This window comes from Juglans regia, chromosome 3, assembly GCF_001411555.2.
Source record: "Juglans regia cultivar Chandler chromosome 3, Walnut 2.0, whole genome shotgun sequence".
NCBI classification, from domain to species: Eukaryota; Viridiplantae; Streptophyta; class Magnoliopsida; order Fagales; family Juglandaceae; genus Juglans; species Juglans regia.
This window is the reverse complement of record NC_049903.1, coordinates 13,897,468-13,920,901: the sequence shown is the minus strand read 5'-3', so window position 1 is coordinate 13,920,901 and position 23,434 is coordinate 13,897,468. Positions and strand designations below refer to the sequence as shown.

At 34.0% G+C, this 23,434-nt stretch overlaps 2 protein-coding genes across 2 annotated transcripts; one reads left to right on the top strand and one right to left on the bottom strand.

Annotated features, from left to right (window-relative positions):
* The first annotated feature begins 12,051 nt into the window (after window positions 1-12,051).
* On the top strand, window positions 12,052-13,728 carry LOC109012679 (transcription repressor OFP5). The gene has a single exon (XM_018994439.2). It carries the CDS (start codon window positions 12,148-12,150, stop codon window positions 13,513-13,515), a length of 1,368 nt encoding a protein of 455 aa, XP_018849984.1. The 5' UTR covers window positions 12,052-12,147; the 3' UTR covers window positions 13,516-13,728.
* Window positions 13,671-18,877, bottom strand: LOC109012680 (heat stress transcription factor A-4a-like). Its single transcript, XM_035688115.1, has 3 exons — window positions 18,116-18,877; window positions 16,923-17,999; window positions 13,671-14,485 (listed from the first exon to the last, which is right to left on the bottom strand). The coding sequence occupies exons 1-2, from the start codon at window positions 18,329-18,331 to the stop codon at window positions 17,043-17,045; spliced, it is 1,173 nt and encodes a 390-aa protein (XP_035544008.1). The 5' UTR covers window positions 18,332-18,877; the 3' UTR covers window positions 13,671-14,485; window positions 16,923-17,042.
* Window positions 18,878-23,434: the final 4,557 nt, after the last annotated feature.

Here is a 23,434-nt window from a genome sequence, read left to right as displayed (position 1 = left end):
TGGTTGTTCTGATACTATTTACCCATCTGATTATATGATTATTCAAACTTGATTAATTATTCAGTCCTCAGACTTCACGTGGTCAGTCAACCTGACATTTCTAACCAATAGTATAATAATCCATAAGATCCTGAACAATAACCCATGCGATGTCTACTGGAAACTACAATGCAGAGACTCTTTGATGTAAAAGTCATCCAGTAATAAAAGCATCTGTACTCAACAAACATCCAGCAATAAAAGCCTTTTGACTCACTTGTTTATGCAATAAAAGCTTCTGTACACCGTAACAAATATTTGTACAATTTCTTGTATCATTCCACCTACTACTAGCAGAGTCATCCATCAATAAAATCTCATATCAAAGTCTCACCTACCACCAACAACAAATATCTTCATGTATTTATTATCACAGATCCTCACAAGTATTTATTTTCATGTAGTTATATTTGATGTAAACTACTCATTATAGGAAACATCTCAAATCAGTTAGCCACATAAATTTCCATATCAACCATTCCAAATAGTACTATAGCAAATAGTATCTCATAAAGCATGTTCACATAAAGTAATTAATAATCTCTAATACAAAATGATATAAACCAAATGATACAAAGCAATAAAAATAGGAATCAACAATGCATGGCTCACAATAGCCTATGCTCGTCATCCATTGCTAAAAATACCCGTTAGACCACGGGATCACGTAGTTCGTTAAATGCACGAAAAAAGTTATCTTTCGGCAATTTCGGCTGAATCACCTGCAGCAATGCCACACAATGCGTGAAAGGATCCCATCCGTCATCGCTATACATGGTTGGCGTCGAGCCCTTACTACGCTTTGTTGCAGAAGCTTGAGCTCTCTCCTCATAGCACTTCCGTCGTGCTACTGTGGTTTTCCTCATCTCATCAAGGAAGTTCGATAACTCCTCATCAACTTGGCTGCTTCACCCTCTTATTTTTACGGCGATGTGTCGAGTGTGTCGATGGTCTCGTAGAAGGTGTCCCATGGAAATGTCAATGTCATCAATATCAAGCTCCACTCTCGACTGTGGCCTAGTGCGAGGCCCTGACATCGCATCTCTGCATCAAGCTGATGCTCGTCATCACTAGTTGGCACTAGTTCGGTTGAAGAGTGGTGAAGTGTCCCAGTGGCGACTAACGCACCAAAAATGGTGCAAACCTCCGCATACTTTAGGCACCCAGCATTCCAAATTAAATACTTCCAGTCTAATTTCATCTAGTGCAAATATATCAAGTCGCTTCTTAGATATTGGTTACCAAGACAATGAAATAAATTGAAGGAAACATGTATTGATGTAGTAACTTGGCTATTTTTTTTTCTGTAAGTTTAATTTCCTTACCCTAATGGCATTTATCCAGTGCTCATAATTGGCTATCACCATTTTGGTGTTAGGGTCCCATCTCATACCCATTTGGCCCATCAGATTGGTAAATTGCCGCTTCCTCTTCTTCAACCTTTCTATTTTGCCCTTCAGTTGGTTCGTATTAAAAGCCTTTGTCCCCAGAGCAATAATGTTTTGAGCGTTCAAAGCATGGTCCCTACTTGTGATCTTCCTTGCCCATAGTGCACCACTAACCGTGTCCCCATACATCATCTCAATCAAAATATCCTCCATCCCATAACTCACGATCAGTATGTGTATTCTTCGGATCATCTATGTGAAAAAGCTAAAATTGCAAATCAAGGATATATAGAACATATGTGAAAGGATGATAGATGCAGATGAATGATAGATATAGAAGGCTAGTGATTACTTGCAGCAACGAGTATGAATTAATGCATATGAAAAGATGAACGGACTATAATTTGTAAACAACGAATGTCGGCCATACCTGTCAATGGTGAGTTACGTGACACGAGCGTAGGTGGTAATGCTAGGAAAACATCAAACGAGTTTAGACTTAGCATTGAATACAATTTAAGTTCAAACTCAATTTTGAGCAGGTTACGTAGTTTGAAAATCCAACGATAGTCAAAAGATATGAACAAGAACGAAATGATAAAACTATCATTTTCAAGAATAATTATTGGGAGGTCAGATTCATATTGAAACTAATTTTTTATTCTGGTTGAAAATAATTATTATTTTGGTTGAAACTAATTTGTTTTCAATAACACAATGAAGTTTTTGGTTGAAAATAATTATTATTCTGGTTGAAACTAATTTATTGCCTTGTTGGGAGGTCAGATTCATATTGAAGCTTATGTCTATTTTAAGTGATAAGATGATATCCAGGAATTAGCTGTTAATAAGCAATCTGGTTGGTAATTTTCAAGAATTCTATGATTTATTTTTCTAGTTCAATGTTCTAGTTGGCAAGAAATTACATTGTGTGTTACATTTCAATGATATGTTAAACCAACTCCTAGATTATTTATCCCCATAAGAGAAAAATATTATTAACCATCATCAAGATTTAATGGAATTGCATCCATCAAATATTTTTCTAACATGAAAATACATATAAATCACTTAAAAAAATATAAAATACTATTTTTTCAATGGCTACTAATATTCATACTTTTCAACATATTGACCAGGGTGAGCCCAAATATTTTATTTACGAGAGCTTTCTTATTTGTTTTATCATAACACATTGCTCTTTTGAAACTTAGTTTGAAATTAGATTTAATCTTGTACTCCAAACCAACTTAACTAATATTAGATGTTGATTGACATATTAAGTTTTTATGACATCTTTTGTACTATACCACCATTTTATGGAACCATCTGGATACAAATGTGAAGAATGTAAAAACACATTGTTGGTTAAACTACTTTTGAATTTTATTGTATGTTTCCCAAGTTTTTCCAGAAGATCTAATTTAGTTTTTTTTCCTACTTAGCTAGATAAAAGTGGTGATTTTATTCAGAACAGCTGTCCTTTTGGTGCAACACTAGATTTCACTAAGTATTACTCAAGGCAGGGCATCTCGTGTTTCAAATTCTTGTAAATTTGATTGAGCTAATTGGAAAGCTCAGATGTGGATTCAGTGCATGCCAATATGCAAATAAGAACAAGTTCTAGAGATGATTTTCGTTTTAGTGTTTCCAGCAATCCTAGTAGTTCTAGTGGAGGACCTGGACCAGATGATGGATAGAATCATTGAGAGATATTTACGTATGGGGGGAAGTATCGAGCGATAGGATTTCACATGATGGTTCTATGAGTCAAATTCCCACAAAAACTGATGTGCTTACTCCTAAACCCTTGGAGTCTAATATTGTTCTTAATGTTTACTAGATTGCTTGCGGTGTGCGACATGTTGCTCTTGTAACAAGGCAAGGTGAGGTTTTTACCTTGGGAGAGGAATCTGGAGGTAGGCTTGGTCATGAGATTGATAAAGACTATAGCTGCCCCTATCTTGTTGAGTTTCTAGCAGTTACTAATGTAGGTTTTGTTTCATGTGGAGAGTATCATACTTGCGCTATATCTACATCTGGTGATTTGTTTACTTGGGGTGATGGTACCCATAATGCTGAACTTCTTGGTCATGGAACAGATGTTGGCCATTAGATACCTAAAAGGGTTACTGGTCCATTAGAAAGACTTCAGGTTTTATCTGTTGTATGTGGCACATGGCATTCAACATTGGCAACTTCCAATGGAAAATTGTTCACATTTGGTGATGGAACATATGATGTTTTGGGATATGAAGACCGCGAGAGTGTTTCATATCCCAAGGAGGTACAATCATTGAGTTGAGTTATTTTTGTTGCCTTGTTATTAATTTTGTAAAGGGTTTGGGAATAATTGAAAACAAAAATTTGACTCGGGAAGGGAGGAAGGGAGAGAGTTTGCCTATAAGTTCTGAACAAGTCAGGACTTCAGAGTTAATCATATTTCATTTTCATATACAATAAATATAGTATTGCTTCTTAATCAATTTGGAAAGGCCTAAAATGGAATCACAACAACAATAAACACATTGATCTTGTTGAGTTGCCTTCGAATATAACTAATAACTTGTTAACAACTACTGTATAAAGGCAACAACAAACTCAAAACTCAAACTCAAAATCCATTAGCAAACTCAAACTCAAAACCGCTAGAATACAGCACGACAATACTATGATTTATTCTGTGTGCACAAACAGCTCCGATTCCAAAGTAGAACATGGTAAAAGCATAATGGAAATACCCATTTAGCAAAATTTTCAATTGGGCAATAGGGAGACAAGGCATGCTTACCTAGTAGGATTGAGTCTTTGGAGCCGTCGTGGCTAGCCTCTGGGCTTGACAACGTTTATGGCCAGAAACAGTGGTGCGCCATAAGGTGAGGTGCGTTATGGTGGATCCATTCGTTTTTGGCATCTTTAATTTATAGACTATTTTCGAGTATTCAAATAGATATAAACCTTGCTAATGGTTATTGATCCACTCATCGACAAACCCACTGCCCAAGTGAAAAAGGAAATCAGAATGGAAGGGGCGTTGAGTGAGTTTTCAAAAAATCCAAACCCACTACTGTTGTAGAGGGCACATGAGCCTTTCCTGTTCAACGCTCACGCGAGATTACTGTGCTCTTTAGGAGGGGAGAATACCATTTGATGGTTTGATGGAACTTGATGGATGCAGAGAATGGTTTAGATGCATATCAAATCACACGGTGTTGCTGCTCCATAGAGGAGAATCGATGGACTGAGCTTCTACAAAGATTCACACTGAGTTGAGCTTACAATACAAGTCTCGAGCTTGGGGAAGGAAGGAGAAGCAGTGGGTAGGCTGCTCTATCGAGTTGCAAAAGCTTCCTCCATTGTTGATGGCTACGGGTTATAGAGGGAAAAGCTATGGAAAAGAAAAGGGATAGGCATGTGATGTCAATTGCTTTATTAGATGGGTAATTTCAAACAGTGTTGGGAAATCTGAGCTCAGATGGGTAGAGATGTAAATGAGTGTTTGTTTTTAGAATAAATCTATCTGTACAGTCCAAGTTGAGTTTGTCTTGACTCAACTGTGTCTTAACTCTCAAAACAAACGAGGCCTAAGAGTCGGAATCTTGTGCTATGCGTGATAGTTGGTGCTCACGACATAATATTTTCTTGCTAGATTTCTTGTTTATGTGACATGTTTTTAGAAGTTAATTCGTTATATGTCATCAAATTGAATATGAATTGAAATGATAAATTTTAGGATGAAAGAAGAACATTTCATAAATTTTTCTTTGCATGGCATTCCAAATTAGATCTCCATCGAGATCCAATATTACACGGCCTGCAAGGATACAAAAAACTTGTGTTTGATCTAGCGATAATTGTAGCTTCTTGATCACAAGGATCAAGTATGATGTGTTGGAATTTAGTATTCCACATGACATGACACGTATCATGATATTGTTAGACTTCTATTAATGACTTAAGGATCACTTCTTATAACTTAAGATTATTTAATCCTAATTTTGTTAGTAACGACTAAGAGAAATGGTTTTCTATTAAAACTCCTACTTTGATGGAAAGTAGAATTGCAGTTGAAAAAGGAAACCGGTCGACCTTTCTCTACCCTATAAATATATGCATTTGCCCATCAGATTGCGTATTCAAAAATTTAGAAAGGGTTAAGTGAGAGAAACTGTTTCCTAGTATTTACATTATTTTTAGATCTAGAGTAGAGAAATAGTTGTGGCTATGGATTCCGATAAATTCTTTATACATAGTTTAATTTAGTGAGAATCAAGATTGTCAAGATCCTAGACTTATTTTACAATGTTATGCAGATTATTTATTTCATGTAAACTTACATATGGTATTAGAGAATGGTTGTGACTTTCGTGATTTTCCATTATGATATATAGATCCTAATGTCTATTTTGATATTTTCTTACATTAGATTTATTCTTCTATGAATTAAGTTAGAAAACGGCATACGGTCCGTATTGTCTATGTTATTATTGTGTGAGACTAGTAATTGAGTTCGCTATTTGATTACTAATTTGTTATTGATTTGATGTTAGTTGTCATTTTTCAGTGAATACATGACCTTCTATGTTTTAATGAAAAGCTTATATATGTTATCATTTTCTTTGGCCATTTACCAACATGAAGCATGAATACCTTTTGCATTATGACAAAAATGCATGTATTTGTATGTGTTCTAGTACCATTTATCAACATGGGACTCTAGTACATGAGTTCTAGAACATGCTATGTGCTTGATGTACGTGTAAAATAATATTCTCATTGTGTAAAAACTTTGGTGATTTATCTAATTTACAATTTCATTGATTATGAAATTATTACATGCATGATGGTGCATGATGTTTCGGCTTTTTTTATATTGATTCCTTTATTCTATTGTGTTGAGGATATATACATGAATTTTTTGTCAATCAGTTTTAATAATATATTACAAATCAATTATTTTTTGTTTTGAGATGCCATTGTTTGATTTGAAATCCATTTTAAAGAAAGGTTTGGTGATCACCAAAGTGACCCAACTAAAAGGATTCATGGATCTCAAGCCGTAATTTTTATTTTATCTTAATACCAACATACCAAGTATTAGGATATAGCATTACAAACTTTTAAATGGTTTTTTAATCCTTTAAATTTTAATCGCTTAAAATAATACCAATATCCCGCTTATGACCGAAATTACCTCAAATATGATAGAGCCCAAAACATTATATTAAAAAACACCATACATATAACCACAAAAAATGTGTGAAAATGAATTTATAAAAGATGTATTTATCATTGATATATATATATATATATATATATATATATCAAAAGTATACTTGTGTCATATTATATATGTAAGTATGTAACCTAATAGATAAGGATAAATAATAACATATTATTACTTTCATAATAATATCTATGTTTCAAAGTCACTTATAAAAAAATTATTCATGTTTAAGAGTAAGTTTATACCAAGAAAGAATAAATAATAAAATTAAAATTTCATGTTGTATTAATTTTATAATCATGTGTATAATATATATAAGCAACAATTTAAAATATATATTTCGGTTCGGTTCGGTCCAATTCGGATTTTAAATCATGAAAATGGGGACCAAACATATTTTCAATTGGAACCAAAACCTACCGAACCTGTTGTGAACTGAATCCAACCGGTCGGTTCAATCGATTCTTCAATTTTTTCTTACACCCCTATCCAAAGGTGAAGTTGCTACAGTACTACTTAATGATTGTTCATTAATTTTTGATAATTCAAAGCATTAATATTGTGAGCATTTATTTCTTATTGTAGTTTCAATTCTTGTTTCGCTTCATTTGCATGCTTCATCTATTTTGATTCTTAAAGAAACAAATTTCTCATACTGATCTGAACAAGTCCAGTTTCACCTTGATGTCCTGTATCTTGATTTGTCACTCCAGATTGAGAAACCATCTGCTATTATTGATTTAAGTAATTTGGAAGAAAATGCTTTATATCACTCTTGGGAGAGATCAAACATATTGAACATTATGTTTATGCGAATGAGTATAGTGAACAATATTAAGTCAACGCTTCTCGAATGTGACACTGCTTAGGACATTTTAAGGATACGCTCATGTATCTCACATGTACCATCAAATTTCATGGTGGTAGGTTCAGCCATCAATGTCCTAGCAAGAGACGTATCTATTGAATTGAAACGTTCTTCCACAACTTTAAAGAATCATTTAGTGGTTTCATGTTCAGGAAGCGTTGACTTAATATTATTCACTATACTTATTTGCATAAACATAATGCTCGATTTGTTCAACCTCTCCCAAGAATGATAGAAAGTATTTCTTCCACACTACTTGGATTAGTATAATAGGTGGTTTTTTTGTCCAGAGTGCCAAATCAAAATCCAGGACGCCAAGGCGAAACTGGACTTGTTAAAATCAATCTAAGAAATTTGTTTCATTAAGGATAAGAACAAATGAAGCATGTTAATGAAGCGAAACAAAAACTAAAACTGCAATAAAAATATATGTTCACAACATTAATGCTTTGAGTTGTAAAAAATAATGAATAATCAATCATTAAGTGGTACTACGCCAACTTCACTGTTGGTAGAGGTGTAAACTCAAACCGAAAAATTGAAAAACAGGACCAGACTGGACCGAACCGGACCGATTTTACAGGTTTTGAACCGGTCCGGTCCGGAACCGGTTTTTAAAACGTAAAAATCGGCCGGTTCCGGTCCGGTTCCGGGATTTTTTGGACCAGACCGGACCGGTTGATTAAAAAAAATAAAAAATAATATTTTTATATATAAGTTTTATACAAAATATTTTATATATATTAAATATTAATATATATAAGTTTTATATATAATATATAATTATAAATTTTTATGTGAAACTTTATATATAACATATATATTCATATATGAAATAATTTCTTATTATAATTTATAAATTATTACATAAAATATTAATATTAAATCACTAAAAGTTTATAACTAACACTAATATATAACTTATAACTATACCAATAGTCTAATATTAATACTATTATATAGTCTAATATATTAATAAAAGTATAAAACAGTTTTTTTTTTTAAATCAATTTTTTTTTTTATAAATAAATTTTTAATGACAAATTGTGAAATTTACATTTTAAAAAAATCGAAAAACCGGACCGGACAGGACCGAAAACCGGTAAAACCGGAAGTACCGATTTAGGAGGGTAATCGGTGCATAATCGGTTTTGAAAAATACAAAACCGGAACATACCGGTTCGGTCCTAGATTTTATCCAAAACCTGACCGGACCGGACCGATTACACCCCTAAGAGCATTCTCATTGGATTAGCTAAAAGCTAAATCCAATGAGAATTTAGCTATTAGGTCATAAAATCCCTCACATTAAATTAGCTATATTCCAAATATTTGAAATATAGCTACAGTAAAATCTAAACTAATTTCTAAATTTGGAACACACTATTCATTCATCAAATCCCTTTTATATTATTTCTTTCTCTCTCATTTTAATATCAATTATTTCTCTCTCCATTTTAAATGACAATTGAAAAAATATAATTAGAATACAATTACTAATTAATATATAATATTATGAATAGTAAAATAAGATAAAATAAAATAAATTCATAATTAAAAAAATTAAAAAATTTTCAAAATTATTAATTACTCATTACTATATAATGAATAAATGGATAATTCAATTTAGAGATTTAATATGAATAGTCAAAGTTAAATTCATCTTATATTATTTTATTGTCATATAATAAAAAAATGGCTATTTTAATGTAGAAACTTATGTGAATGTAATAGGTAAATGCTAAATTCATCTTGCATTCATAAAAAATGTACTTTAATTTAGCTAATCCAATGAGAATGCTCTAACTGTTGGGTAAAAATCACAACATACCAAAATTTTAAACAATATGGTGATTCCCTTTCACCTGGTAGAAATAATTAATAATGCATCCATAATCCAATAGGCATGTTACCTTTGGATATTCAGTTTCAACTCTCAATTAGGGATGCATACTAATTATTTCACTTTAGTGTATTAACCACTTAAAATAAGGTGCACCTTTGGGCCAATCCAAAATATTTTAAATAATTAAAAAACTATTTAAAAATTTGCAATGTCATTATCTTTATATTAGTATTAAGTCAAAAATAATTACGGCTTGAGATCTATGAATCCTTCTAGTTGGGTCACTTTGGTAATCACCCAACCTCTCCATAAAATGGATTTTAAGCCGAACAATGGTGATGCAAAATAAATTGTAATTGGTTTGTAATATATTATTAAAAGTGATCAACAAAAATATTCATGTACATATCCTCGACACATGAAATAAAAGAATCAATATCAAAGAAGCCAAAACATCATGTTTTATTCAAAATCATGTGCATAATAATTTCATAATTAAAGAAATGGCTAAAGAAAAGGAATAAAATAAATAAGTCAAAAAATTAAATAAGCATTTCTTTAAAACATAGAAGGTTATGTATTCACCTTAAAGTGACAAGCACAAAATCAATAGTAACCAAATAGCAAACCATATTACTAGTCTCACCAAACTGCAAACTGTTCTTGAAATTAATTCATGTTGATACAGATCTGAAAATAACATAAACATCAGGAAATGGTTTCTCTCACTTAACCATTTTGAATTTTGAAAACACAAACTGATGGGCATATGCATGTATTTACAGGATAGTAAGAGGACATAATTACACTTTCCATCAAAGTGAAAGTTTTAATAGGAATCTACTTCTCTTGTTAATCGTTATTCTAACAGAATTAGGATTAGATTCCTTAAGGCTTGGTTTGGATTGAGAGTTCATATCAACTCATTTTATCTTATCTCATTATTACAATTTTTTTAAATTTTCACACAAATATAATAAACATATCAATTTTTTAAATCTTAAAATAATAATAATATTAAAAAATAATATTTAAAGAATATTTTATTCAATTTTCAATTTTTATTTTAACTCAATCTCATCTCAATTCATTATCCAAACCTAACCGCTTAAAGGTATCTAATCCTAATTCTATCATTAGAAGTTTAATTGTGTCATACGTGTCATGTCATGTGGGACATTAAATCCTAACAAAAACCTGTTAAAATATAAGACTTTTTTCAAAAAAATCCGTGAGAATGTATGGTTTTTAAAATCATCGAAAGATCTGAAACAGATGATGCTTCACTAAGAGCACTGGCATTGGCCTAGCCAAATGCCAGTGCCATCCAAATATTTGCCTCATTTGTTTCAAATTTATCTGTATTGGACTAGCTAAAGTAATAAGTCTTTGGCTTTGAGCTACAGTGACAAGCACCTGCTGGTCATACTTAGCGAGATCTTGTACATAGATCAAACGAATAAATTATTCGACAAAATCCCATCCAACTTGAAAATCTGTCCTTAGTTTTCAAGTTCTTCTTCTATATTGTACTTTGCAATTTATATATTTTCTATAGATGAAAAATAATAGGTTGAGAAAAAAAAAAGTTGAAAAATAATAATTTAAGTATCAAATTAAATTATTAATTAATATATGGTTAGTGTAATTACAAAATATAAAAAAAATTAAAAAAATAATATTATTAAAAAAAATAATATTATATTATTATTTTGACTAATTTAATGGCTAGTCCAATATGAATTTACCTAACTAAATGTTAATATTATAACTAAAACTTGAAATTCTAACCAAATTAGACTTAACAATAACTAAGCCATTGCTAGTGCTATAAGCGATCGAGAATGTTGAGTTCATAAGACAAAGCTAGAGAGGAGAGCGATGTCATTTTGGATGATATTAATTGTTGAGACGAAATGGTGAGAGAATCATTCAATGCAAAACTTATCTGGCTGGTGGTGTGTGGGAACCACGACTGCCTTGAGGAAGAACTGGTGACGGTGGATGTTACTGGCAGGCAATGACAGAAGAAGAAAACTAGAAATTGGGGCGGGTGGGGTAGCCGCCTTAACATATTTATTATTTACTTTGGGACTTGGGGGTTGGTTCCCTCTGGTTCTGGGCTAACTCAAGTCAAGAGAAAGCCAGGAATGGTTGGCATTACTTCATATCAGACAAAAAGTTGAATCCAGCCCACTGTTGTTGTAGTTGCTACTGGCCCACTGTACTTTGCTGTCTTTTTTGACTAGGAAAAAGCTAAAGTCACATGATAATCTACAACCCAAAGCCAAATAAAAGCAAAGCAAAAGAAGACCCCAACGCTGAGAAGACAATTTCCCCCACCCTCCCTACACTCTTAAATCCTAGAAATAGATATCCCACTTAAGAAGTGGGCTACTGTCTAATTACAGCGGTTTTATACACCCCATGAATCAAAGACACTTGCTTGAGAAACAAGTTATATTACCATAAAATTAAAATACATCAATATATATATATATATATATATAACAAAGAATAATAAAGAAGAGAAAAAGAAAAGGCATAAAGTAGGAAAAGGTGGGGATAGTGGTCACAAGATGGGCGGGTTTTTCTTTTGAAAAACAAAAATACGGCCGGAAATGCAATAAGAAACCCACGTTCCTATTTATAACAGGCCTAACCGTCCCTCTCCACTACCATCCACTTCTCTCTGTTCTTAATGCAACCTCCACAACCTTAATAAATCAAACAACTTCTGTGAATACAAAAAAGAAAACCCCGTTGTCACCATCGTACTATGGGGTGTGGAAGAAAGAAACCTCCTCCTTCTTCATCGTCTTCCTCTTCTCAGCCTATCTTCCCCATGTCATGGCTTTCCAGGTTCAAGCACATCTCCATCAGCTCAAAACCGAAACCCGGAAAAGTGAACCCGAAAGGTTTGCAGAATTCTCCTTTGATGTGTTCAGTACCGCAGTGTGCTCAGGATAATGCTGGTCGGTTTTATGGTGGGGATGATGTTGATGATGATACTGCTGCTTTTTGGAGATTTTCTTTTGGTGAAGAGAATGGGAAGAAGAAGAATAATAGAGGGATCTTGAAATCAGATTGGTATGAATCCGATGATGAGCTTGATATTTCGTCTTCGAGTTGCAGGAACTGTAGATTAAATAATGGTGCTGAAGTGAAGGGAAGAGAAGAGGCTAAGAAGCTGAATGAGATGGTCCTGGGTTTAAGGAGAGTGAAAGCACTGCCCAAAGACGTGGAGCTTTCACTTGAAATGGATGCACTTTATGGAGAAAAGAGAATGGAATGCAGAACACCAAGGAGGATTGAGAAAGGTTGGAAATTAAGGAAAACAAATCGGCAGGCGATCATGGAAGAGAAGGTGTTGGAATTGGAAAGAGGATCACATGAAGCAGAATGGAAGTTAACAAATTCAATAGAGAAAGATGCATTGAAAAGGAAACCTGCAAGAACAATTTGGAGAAATAAGAGGGATAGGTACAAAGTAGTAGATTCTAGCTCCACGAAACATTCTCCTGGGTTTTCCTTGAATTGTCAGAATTCTCGCCTAAGAACTACTGCAGAAGATGGGGTTTTTGCTACTCATAAATTGGAGGAAACTGAGATGCTCCCGGCGGAAAATTTAGGTTCTGAGCGGCAGAAATTGAAAGAAATGAAAATTAAAGAGATAAAGTCAAAGAGTGACAAAGAGGGGAAATCTCTCCATGTAAGCAAGGACTCACAGAGAAGAAGAAGAAGAACAAAGCAGTATTCCAAAGTCAGACTTTATTCTCCAAGAACGCCTTCTAAGGTTGAAATATGCAAAATAAAACCGCTAGAAGACATCAGGAAATCAAAACTGAAGATGAAAGCTAAGGCAAAGGAGAGAACTGCAGAGGAAGTAACAGGGTTGGAGAGCTTCGCTATGGTGAAATGCTCATTCGATCCACAGCAGGACTTCAGAGATTCAATGCTTGAGATGATTATGGAGAAAAGGATGAGCCGGCCAGAAGAGCTTGAAGAACTCTTGGCTAATTACCTGACATTGAATTCTGATGAATACCATGATCTCATCATCAAGGTGTTTCGGCAAGTATGGTTCGACGTGAACCAGGTCTGTTTTAGTAATGAATTAGAAAGTGAAGATTGTTGCAATGATTAAATTCTGTTTAGCTAATGATAAGCAAACCTGTAATAATATTGTAATTAGTTAACACTACTACTGCTTTAAAATTATGTCTCTAGTTTGCACAAGATTTGGCTTTCAGCTTCAAATCAAGTGCCTAAAAATGTAATAAATAAATGTTGAATTTAGAATTAATCTGTGTAAGCAACTCCAAGCTACAACATTCATTTATGGAGATGAAATACAAAATGAAATTGTATTGAGTTGAAGTTACATGCCTGTATAGTATCTTTTCGCCATCCTCATTATGGTAGGCCATTGGATAAACTGATGCATGAGGCAACAAAATTTCTCCAAAGTTATGAAGGGTCTAAACAGAGTGGAATAACCTTTTATATACCAATATCCATTCTCAAAGTAATTATTATTTTTTGTTAGTCATAAACACACACAGATCTGGAACCTCTGATCTCACCATCCACCTCATGTCCTCGTCCTTACTAAGCATATTGAGCTTGAGCCGATCGACCATTCTTATTTCTGAATACTTTCAAAGGCTTCTTAATGCTCCCATGTTAAGAATGCATATAAAAAGCATAACAGGAAAGCAAACCATCGATGTTTAGTCCATCCTTCAGCAAAAGTCCGAATCAATTCATCTTGGCCTGAAGCCCCGACTCCGGCACATGCAGATAAGAAATCAATTGGACAAGCAACTATCTGGCTTCCTTTGCATTTTATATATTGAACTTTATGCTCATGTTTCCATTCAGTTGGCATGGGTTTGGTAGAGTTCAGTGATGGACATCACTTTTTCTATGAATGATGAATTGGAAGTGGAGAGAAGTATGCACCATGCACCCGTTGTATGGGGAAGAATGCATCCACTCCTCAGCAGATGCAAGAAGTCTGGTACCGAAGTGTACTAACATACTCAGTGCTGCGGACCAGCTTTGTAGCAGTACCATATGGGCACGTTCTATAGCAGCTTCATATTGTCAAATTTCTGCATAAAAGAAACATTCACAACCATCTTACTTTTAGGATAATTTGATACTGAAGAGTGATGGAACTCCCAATTGCAAATAGGAATCTGCATAGACAAGTGGTTGGTCTACAAGGTTTGCCTAATGCAGGTTTGTAAATGAAAATTTCAAAATATAATGGAAGCTCTCCAAGAATACTAAAAGCCCATGTTAAAAAAGCAACAATACATGCTAATTTCACATGAATAAATTTGGGACTCGATATGTTGGTAATGCTGGTACCAGCATTTAAAGTTCCAACCACTTGAATAGCTCTGGGCAGACACTTTTTTAATATGTAATCAAGAATTTACTAATGAAAGCATCTGGCATAGGCTATGTACACAGGACATATACAAAACAAACCACTAGGCAGATACATTAAAAGCACACGTCTATTGCAACTTAACCCATCTAGTGTCAGTTTATACACAAATTCTACAACAGTCTCTTAGCATAAACAGAGGCACTTCCAATTAATAACAATCACAACAAATAAGGCATAAAAGCTGCTAAGAGCTAAATAACTCATCCATATATCGTTGTGACAAGTTGCCTTTTCCATCAATCCCCATGTGTATAAAAAAGTCAGTTTATTTGCGACCATACCAACTACTTCTAAAACATGCATTAGATGTGTAAGTATTATCTTTCTTATAATTGATATATTTGTATAAACACCCACATCTGATTCTATGAATAAAACCAATGCATCTCACATGTAACATCAATCAAACTTCAGACGAGGCACAAAGTGTGTATATCCTCTATAACAAAATTTGACACTAAGCCCCGGCTTAGTCATCTTGAATCATACCAACATTACCTTCCATGCATCCAATTTAGACCTAACTAAACTCCAGTACAATAATTTATTAAAAATATTCTAAAGGCCCCACAACCAAAAGAATCGTTTCAGATTTATATCAGGGGGGGGCCAAAGAGTGAAAAAGCAAGTTGCAAATGTTCTAGATCAAGTACAAAACCTGGGTAGAAGGGTCACCATACTAGCAACAACAACACCACTCCTCAATGTAATATGCAAAATTCCATAGCAGATGGTTATTTTTTCAAAAACTTGAACAGGTTCAAATAATCTATTTGCATATTATCACTATATATTAAGGAAAGTTTAGTCAGGTTCAAATAAACTTGTGAGAATTTTAAATTTGTAATATTATTTTATATCAACAACAGTTGAGAGGAAACAAATTAATATTTCATGTCAATGGGCAGTATCAAGTTTTATTAGTCAAATCGTAGAAAGCTGAGCGTGCAACACTGTGTCAAGATTACCATCAAGGTGTGTAGTTTTGTGCACGCATTGTAGAGTGACATAGATGCTCTTCAAATACAAGTTAGAAGGTGGGTGATGGGTCAAAAATCAAATTCTGGCATGATTTATAATGTGGAAATAGGTTTCTCAAGGAAGCTTTTCCAGAATTGTATGGGATTGCAGGGCAACAGGAAGCCTCAATAGCCGGTCTTCTAAAATTTTCCAGTGGCTTCCCTCAATAGAATGTCGAATGTCAATTTTTCTATAGTAGCCCAAGATTGGGAAGTCGAAGCCTTTACAGAGTTCTTTAATTTATTGTATTCTACAAAAGTGAGAGTTGAAGAGGCAGACAAGGGTGAGGCCCTTTGGTGCACTTCTTAAAAAGGCAACTTCATTGAGTCAAACCCTCACTATTCAAGATATCAATTCATTTCTTTGGAATAATATTTTTAAGACAAAAGTGCCTTCAATAATAGCTTTCTTTGTTTGGGCAGCTTCTTTAGGTAAGATCCTTACCTTACATAACCTAAGAAAACAGGAAAATTGTGGTAGATTGGTGCTGTATGTGTAAAAAGAACAGAAAAAGAGTAGATCATATGCTACTACACTGCAAAGTAGCCAGGGGGCTATGGGATGACCTCTTTGGGTTAGCTTGGGTGATGCCTAGAAGCTTGATAGACTCTCTAGAGAACTAGAGGGATTTACATGGCCGTCCACAAATTGCTGCAACATGAAGGATGGCTCTCATATGCTTATTGTGGTGCATTTGGAGAGAAAGGAACTAAAGGAGTTTCGAAGATTGCGAGTGATAAAGTCTTCTTCAGCACTCTTCCTTTGGGCAAATGCGATAGATTTTATTGTGCCGAGTGTCCATGATTTTCTTGTATCTCTTAATCCTATCTAGGTCTCTCTCCTTTGTATACATCCCGTGTACATGAGATATGCTTTTTGTTTTCATCAATAAAATTTAGATTACTTATCAACAAGATACTTGGAAGCATGCTAAAATTAATGTTAATGCTAATATCAGCCTCTGCATAACTGAATTGAAAAAATCTGCATAAGCTGTGAGAATTGAATACGGCAAATAAAAAAATGGTAAAAAAAAGGAACTTATTTATAACCAGTAAACCATTTCATACCTAAATTTATTACATGTGTGCCACTGGGGCATCAAAAGCCGGATATGGGAATCAACCGGTATCAAGTTCTCTCTGCTGGAGTAAGATTCCCCATCTGCTCTGCAAGGTTATTTACGTTGTTTATCGTCCACTAAAATTTGCCACGATTGCCAGGTTTGGTTTCATTCTTTCTGCCATCAATTCATTTCTCTCTGACCGAATTTCCTTTGCATCGGTTGAGCCAGGATTCTCAGTCAAAAACTGTTCCCAGAAAACATCATTGACCCCAGTGGGCATGGTAGCAGCATTCCCAGCTGCTTGTCCTTCAGAGGCAACAGGGTCAACGGACTCTGGAGCAGCAGCTGTAGCAGGTTCAGAGTTCATGTCAATTCTAGGAGATTTAGGCCGACGGTCAACATTAAGCTGTAAGCAAGATATAGCCGGGCTCTCATCATAACTTAGAGATTCATCCAATTCCCCTTTCGAATTAAGTTTATTGGAAGTTTGACCAATATCATGCACGATATTCTCCCAAAATAACAGCAATGACTCTAAGTGCTCAAACGGCTCCATGTTCGATGTCGAATCAGAAGTACTCGGCCCACTTTCTCTAAGGACGCTTTGGGAAGTCTCCATCTCATTCTCTTCAACGCTGGCTCCATCATAGAAGCAACTTGCTCTTGGCAATCTTCTCTTTCTCTCGTGATTTTCCAATTGTGTCACGAAATTCAAGGCAAGTCCTGGTTTCCGCAAGAATCCAGCCACAGATGACATCAAATTTTGCTGCCGCTGCTCTACTTGCCGCAAACGCTCCTTCGATAGCTGGATTTGCAGCTCAAATCCACGCCGTTCCTCATCGTGCCTCCGTAACTCCAAAAGAAGCCGTTCTCTCTCGCGTTTAAGCCTCTCAATCTCCTCGTTCAAGCTCTGTCTTTCCGGTTCGCTTAAAGGAGACGCACTTCCTTGTCCTTGCAGATTCTGCATTGAATGGCTATGGACTGGTTTTCGTCTGTGTATGTTTTTTAAAAGGTGTGGCTCACCTCTTACAAAATCGTCATTCGCAAATTCCCATTGGTCCGGATCAACCTTCCTAAAACCCTGTCATTATACAACATATTTCAGTTGGATTCAAGCAAAATAAGATCAAACCAACAAATTAATATGGGAAACAAATGACTACTTCAGACAGAAACTAATAAAACGGAATGGCTTACATATGTATTCAGCTGTCTAATGAAGCTGGAGAAGTTGTTGTGCTTAAAGAACCTCGGCAGCAGATCCCTCGCAAAATCAGGCGGATTCCACACGACAAAGCTCTTATTACTCTGGCTCCACGACACCACTAAATCAGTGGAGGGATCATCCACCATCTCGTACGTTTTTGCAAGGAACGGAGGCAGCGAATTCGAACCAGACAAAGCATCATCCATCCTAGTTTCCCAATTCCTCAACCTCAAACCTTAGTTAATTTCCCCCCTTTCAAAACCACGAACTCCCCAGAAACAAAAGAAAACGAAAGGAAAAAATCTCTATCTTCTTGTTGAATACACGGAACTAACATTTATTTTCAAAACCCTCTACGTTAAAACCCCCCCTCGAGTTTCACCTATAATGAAAACAAGAACCTTGCTTTTTCCCACACCAACAGAATCAAATCCAAACAAAACAAGACCCCAATACAACCCTCTATCTCAAACCATAGGAAACACCGTGCCAGGCTCTGATGAGCTCGAATCACCTCTAAATCCTGCGGAAATGCGGAACCCAATTCAAAGAACCCCCTCGAATTGCCACCAGGGGTTTCCGAAACTCACCAGAATTAAGGGCATAAAACGGGTAAAACCTCCTGAAAATGAAGTCCCACGAAGTCAACTACACGCACAAACCCCCCAAGAATTCGCGGAAAGACAGGCAAGCTACCCTTTCTGCCGCAAAGCAGAAACCCTCAGAAAAACTAGGATTCACATAGAGAAAAGTTTGACAGGTCGTCCTTTATATATATACACCAAAAAGCAAACAGCTCATTTCCGTTATTAGTTGGAAAAACTCAAACATTTGACGATTCATTAACTGTACAGTGAACGTCAGGTAATCCCAATAAAAATAATAATAAGAAAATGAAACAAAACGAAAACTTGGAAGGCAAGACAGGCTAACAGCAGTAGCAACTTTAAAATTAGAAATTGACCCCACAAAAAAATAAAGAGCTTTGCTACACAACCTTCACCACACTCCACACTCTACATTTTTCAAGCGTTCGAGTTTCTCTATCCAAGGAATAGGAGAGCGAGAGGGAGAGAACCTAGCTACAGTCTAGAGCCGTTTGTGTTACGTTAAGTGGGAAAATATTTTACAGAAAAAACACAATTTTCCCAAATCGTTATATTAAAATCAATAATTTGCACAGATTATTAAAATATGTAAAAAGTATGTAAAAGTGACTAATAATTCTAAATAAAAATGTCTAAAGATTTACAAAACAAACTTTAAAAATGACTAATAAAACCAAAATTCATAAACTTTTTTTTTTAAAAAAAAATAAGCAAAACATTTAGAACATAACAAAACTGACCAAATTGAGATATGGTAAGAAAACTTAAGAGCTTAAGAAAAAACCATGACAAAACTTGAAAATATAAGCTATATTTTTATTCTATTTTTAGTTGTTCTTCTATTTCTACTTTTTATTCTATTTATTTTCTAATTTAGTTGAAATTTTATCTCTTTTCCATTTTATTACATTTTTAATAGGTTTTCTATTTTTAAATATTTTATATTAACATGACATGTTAATCGTGTATTTTCTTTTTTTCTTTTTAGTTTTTAAAAGCTGACTGTGTGTATATATAACACGTCTTTACGAGAGAAATGATATACATAGGTATTAAATACACAAATTTCGTACAATTATTTTATAAAAAAGTAGACCCACAAAAAAAAATTATGAAAAATTTACTTCTTTTTAGGACCCGTTTGTTTTCAGAGATGAGATGAGATTAGATGAGATGAGTTGAGATTAAAGTTAAAAAGTTGAATAAAATATTATTAAAATATATTTTTTAATATTATTGTTGTTTTGAGATTTGAAAAAGTTGAATTGTTTATTTTATTTTGTGTGAGAATTTAAAAAATTTGTAATGATAAAATGAGATGAGATGTTTTTGAAAAACAAACAAGTCCTTAATAAATCTGATAAGTGACGATCCTGATTATAATAGAACGGTGGTTTTGAAAAATCGAACGAAGAGACCAATGAAAGAAGGGCATTGACTCGGACAGGATGCGGGTTGAGAATGATTGGGCCAAGTGTTTTGAGATTTGATCAATGGCCAGCCTTTTTTTTTTTTTTTTTTTTCACGGACATGGACAATGAAAAATTAGTTTAGAGTTTTTCTTTATTTATTGATTTAGTCCAGGTGATTTTCAAATGATCTATAAATAATAATAATAAAAATAGGAAAAATCTTCTTGTAAGGAAGTTCGTGTATTAATTAAAACATCGATATTGACATATAAGATATCAATTTAATAAAATGGTATAAATTGAAGACAGAAATAATTTTTACGAGATAGAAGACATTCTTATTCTCTAAAAAAAAAATTATTTTGTTTTTTTTTAATAAAAAAATATGTAAGCGTCGGTATGTGATTTGATGTGCAAACTTACTTATACATATCAAGACTGAATAAAATATTAAATAAAAAGAATTTTGTATTTATGGGAGGGGAGGGTGTGACGCATTTGCTTTGGTGGGATTCATGTATGATCTCTCTAGATATACGACTCTTGTGTAATGTATTCCTCCGGTCTTTCATTTTCTTATTTTTATTATTATTATTATTTACAACTGTTACGCATTGTCCTACACGTGGTCTCAACTTGGAAAAAAGAAATGGAGAGAAGAGGAAGATGATTCCTTTTTTTCCTTGATGGAATCAATTACGATAAGATTTAGAATAAATTTAATGTGTGAAAAGGATGTTTGGATTGGCTTACAACATCATCGGGTTTTTTTTTTTTTTCTTTCTTTTTATTTATTTATTATTATTACTTTTAAAAATGAGAATCTCATAGGGATAGACAAAGATAATTAAAGGCCACTTAATTCTTATGGTTCGATGAATTCAATATCTATCATCAACATGTTTTATTGTCAACAATCTCACTAGATGTATGTAAAGCAACTTTTGCTGAAGTATGAGCTACCACATTAGCCTCTCTTCTAACATGATGAACAAACCAATGGTCAAAATTTAGAAATTTATGTTTTACATCATTGATAAGCATTTTTGTACTAGTCCAAGAGTCCTTAGGATTTGTAATGGTTTGGATCACTTGAAAAGCATCTCCCTCGGGGTCTCGATTATGATATTCCTTAATTCCAATTCAGCACAAAAAATTGTTGCTTGGAGAGTACCAATAGTTTCTACTGATAGGGGATTAGGAAAATAATTCCGGTTCATCCTCATTGTGACCAGTACTCTTCCATTCCAATCACATGCAATAATAGAGCATGTTCTACAAATTCTTCATCCTCTAAACAGATGGAGCAGTTTGGATTTTCCACAATTTTTTTCTTATAGATATTCATATTTGTTGGAAGGGCTTCAAGGCATACTCTCCATAAAAAAACTTTGTTTGCATTTGATATGTTTAGTTCCCAACCTCTTGACCAAACTTCCTTCTATCTGCTACTGCTTGAAGGCTACCCTTTAGTGCAATCTTGCATTTCTTTTTGCATATGGTAAGCACTCCTTACAGGGATTTTTCATTAGCAGTTCCTCTCCATATTAACCTATATGGGCTAAAGATTTAGGACTTTTGATTAGTCTCCAGTCTCGCTTTGCTAACATTGCAAGGTTAAAACTTTTTAAGTCTTTAAAATCCAAATCACCAGCTGACTTGGGCTTTCCCATTTGGTTCCATGTGACCCAATGTATTTTCCTTTCATTCTCTTGCTATCCCCATCAATATCTTTGCATTATTCTATTGATTTGCCTGATGAGAGAACTTAGAAGTTTGAAAACTCCCAAACTGTAAGTGGGCAAGGCTTGAACTACTAACTTAAGGATAACTCATTTCCCTGCCTATGAAAAGAATCTCATCTTGTAGTTGCTGATCCTATTGCACACTTTATCCAAAATGCTTCTAAATGAGTTAGAATGAGACCTTCCAACAAGTGCTGGTAGTCCAAGGTATCTTTCATAAGACATTGTGGACTTGATGCCTGCTATGCTTGGTATGACATCTTGTATTTCTCTTCTAGTATCCCTTTTAAGGGTGTAATCGGTTTGGTTTTGGACAAATTTTAGAACCGAACTAATATACACCGATTTTAGAAATTTAAGAACCGATTGGACTAATTCACCACTAAACTGGAACCTTTAGTTTTTTCAGTTCAGTCTAGTCCGGTTCAATTTTTTCAATTTATAGTTTACACGTGCGGTACTACATAAGTTGAGACTTGAGAACCGATTCGTCTAATACTTGTTCTCCCCAAAGGAATTTCTCTTTTTTTTTTTACAAGTATCCTCAAAGGAACTTCTCATTCCCTAAGAAACACACATGGACATATTTTCAAATAGAAGAGATTGAGAACAAAATATTTTAAAGCCGTTTGGAATAAAAATATCTTACATTGAGTTATACAAATAGTTTGGCATTGTCAACCTCTACAGAAAAGCATCCCGCCACCCCTCAACTAGAGATGACATTATTTACAATTGATAATCAACAATTAAAACAATGACATTGATCAATATTACTTCTTCGCAATATACATACATAAATGTGCTTCTAGTCATGAAAAACTGAGAAACTTTCATTTGAACCTTACAATTGAAATTCATACTTCTAAAATGAATGTGACAAAAATATAACATTATAGGAAAAATCAATACATGATAATTTGTACCTACCATTCTGGGAAAATTCATGTTATATTAATTAGCAATTTAACATATAATATATATAATATAAAATAAAAAATTATATAAAAATATTTTACCTATAATATAAAAAAAATTAAAACACACACACATACTGGTCAGATTCAATTCAAAATGGTTTTCAAAATATGAAAACTTATAAACCGGTTTTAGTTCTTAATAATCGATACTAGACCAGACTGGTTACGAGCTGGACTGAACCTATCTGTTCAATCGATTTTCTGGTATTTTTTACACTCCTAATTTCTATAAAAGTGAATAGAAGTTTTGTCCTTGTTGAATCTTTGACCAAATACCTTTTCATAAGTATCCAAAATGGCTAGGGGTGAAACAAAAATTGGTGAATGGGTGAACCGACCCGAACCGGTGGGTTCGGTCAGGTACCTGTTCCATCTTTTTAAAAACTAGTTGAAACCACTCCGGTTCTGATTTTTCCTTTTCTAGCATTGGACCGGACCCGTTTGTGTATATATATATATTAATTGTTTATATTATATAAAATATCTTTTATATGATTTTGTATATTATATATAATTTTTATACATAATATATATTATATGCTACATTTCTAATTAATATATGAT

Bases quoted from the DNA above. Each gene is read 5' to 3' on its own strand.
- LOC109012679 (XM_018994439.2), top strand. From the start codon at position 12,148: ATGGGGTGTGGAAGAAAGAAACCTCCTCCTTCTTCATCGTCTTCCTCT.
- LOC109012680 (XM_035688115.1), bottom strand. From the start codon at position 18,331: ATGGATGATGCTTTGTCTGGTTCGAATTCGCTGCCTCCGTTCCTTGCA. The intron at 18,000-18,115 runs GTAAGCCATTCC...GTATAATGACAG, and splicing joins TTAGACAGCTGAATACATAT to GGTTTTAGGAAGGTTGATCC.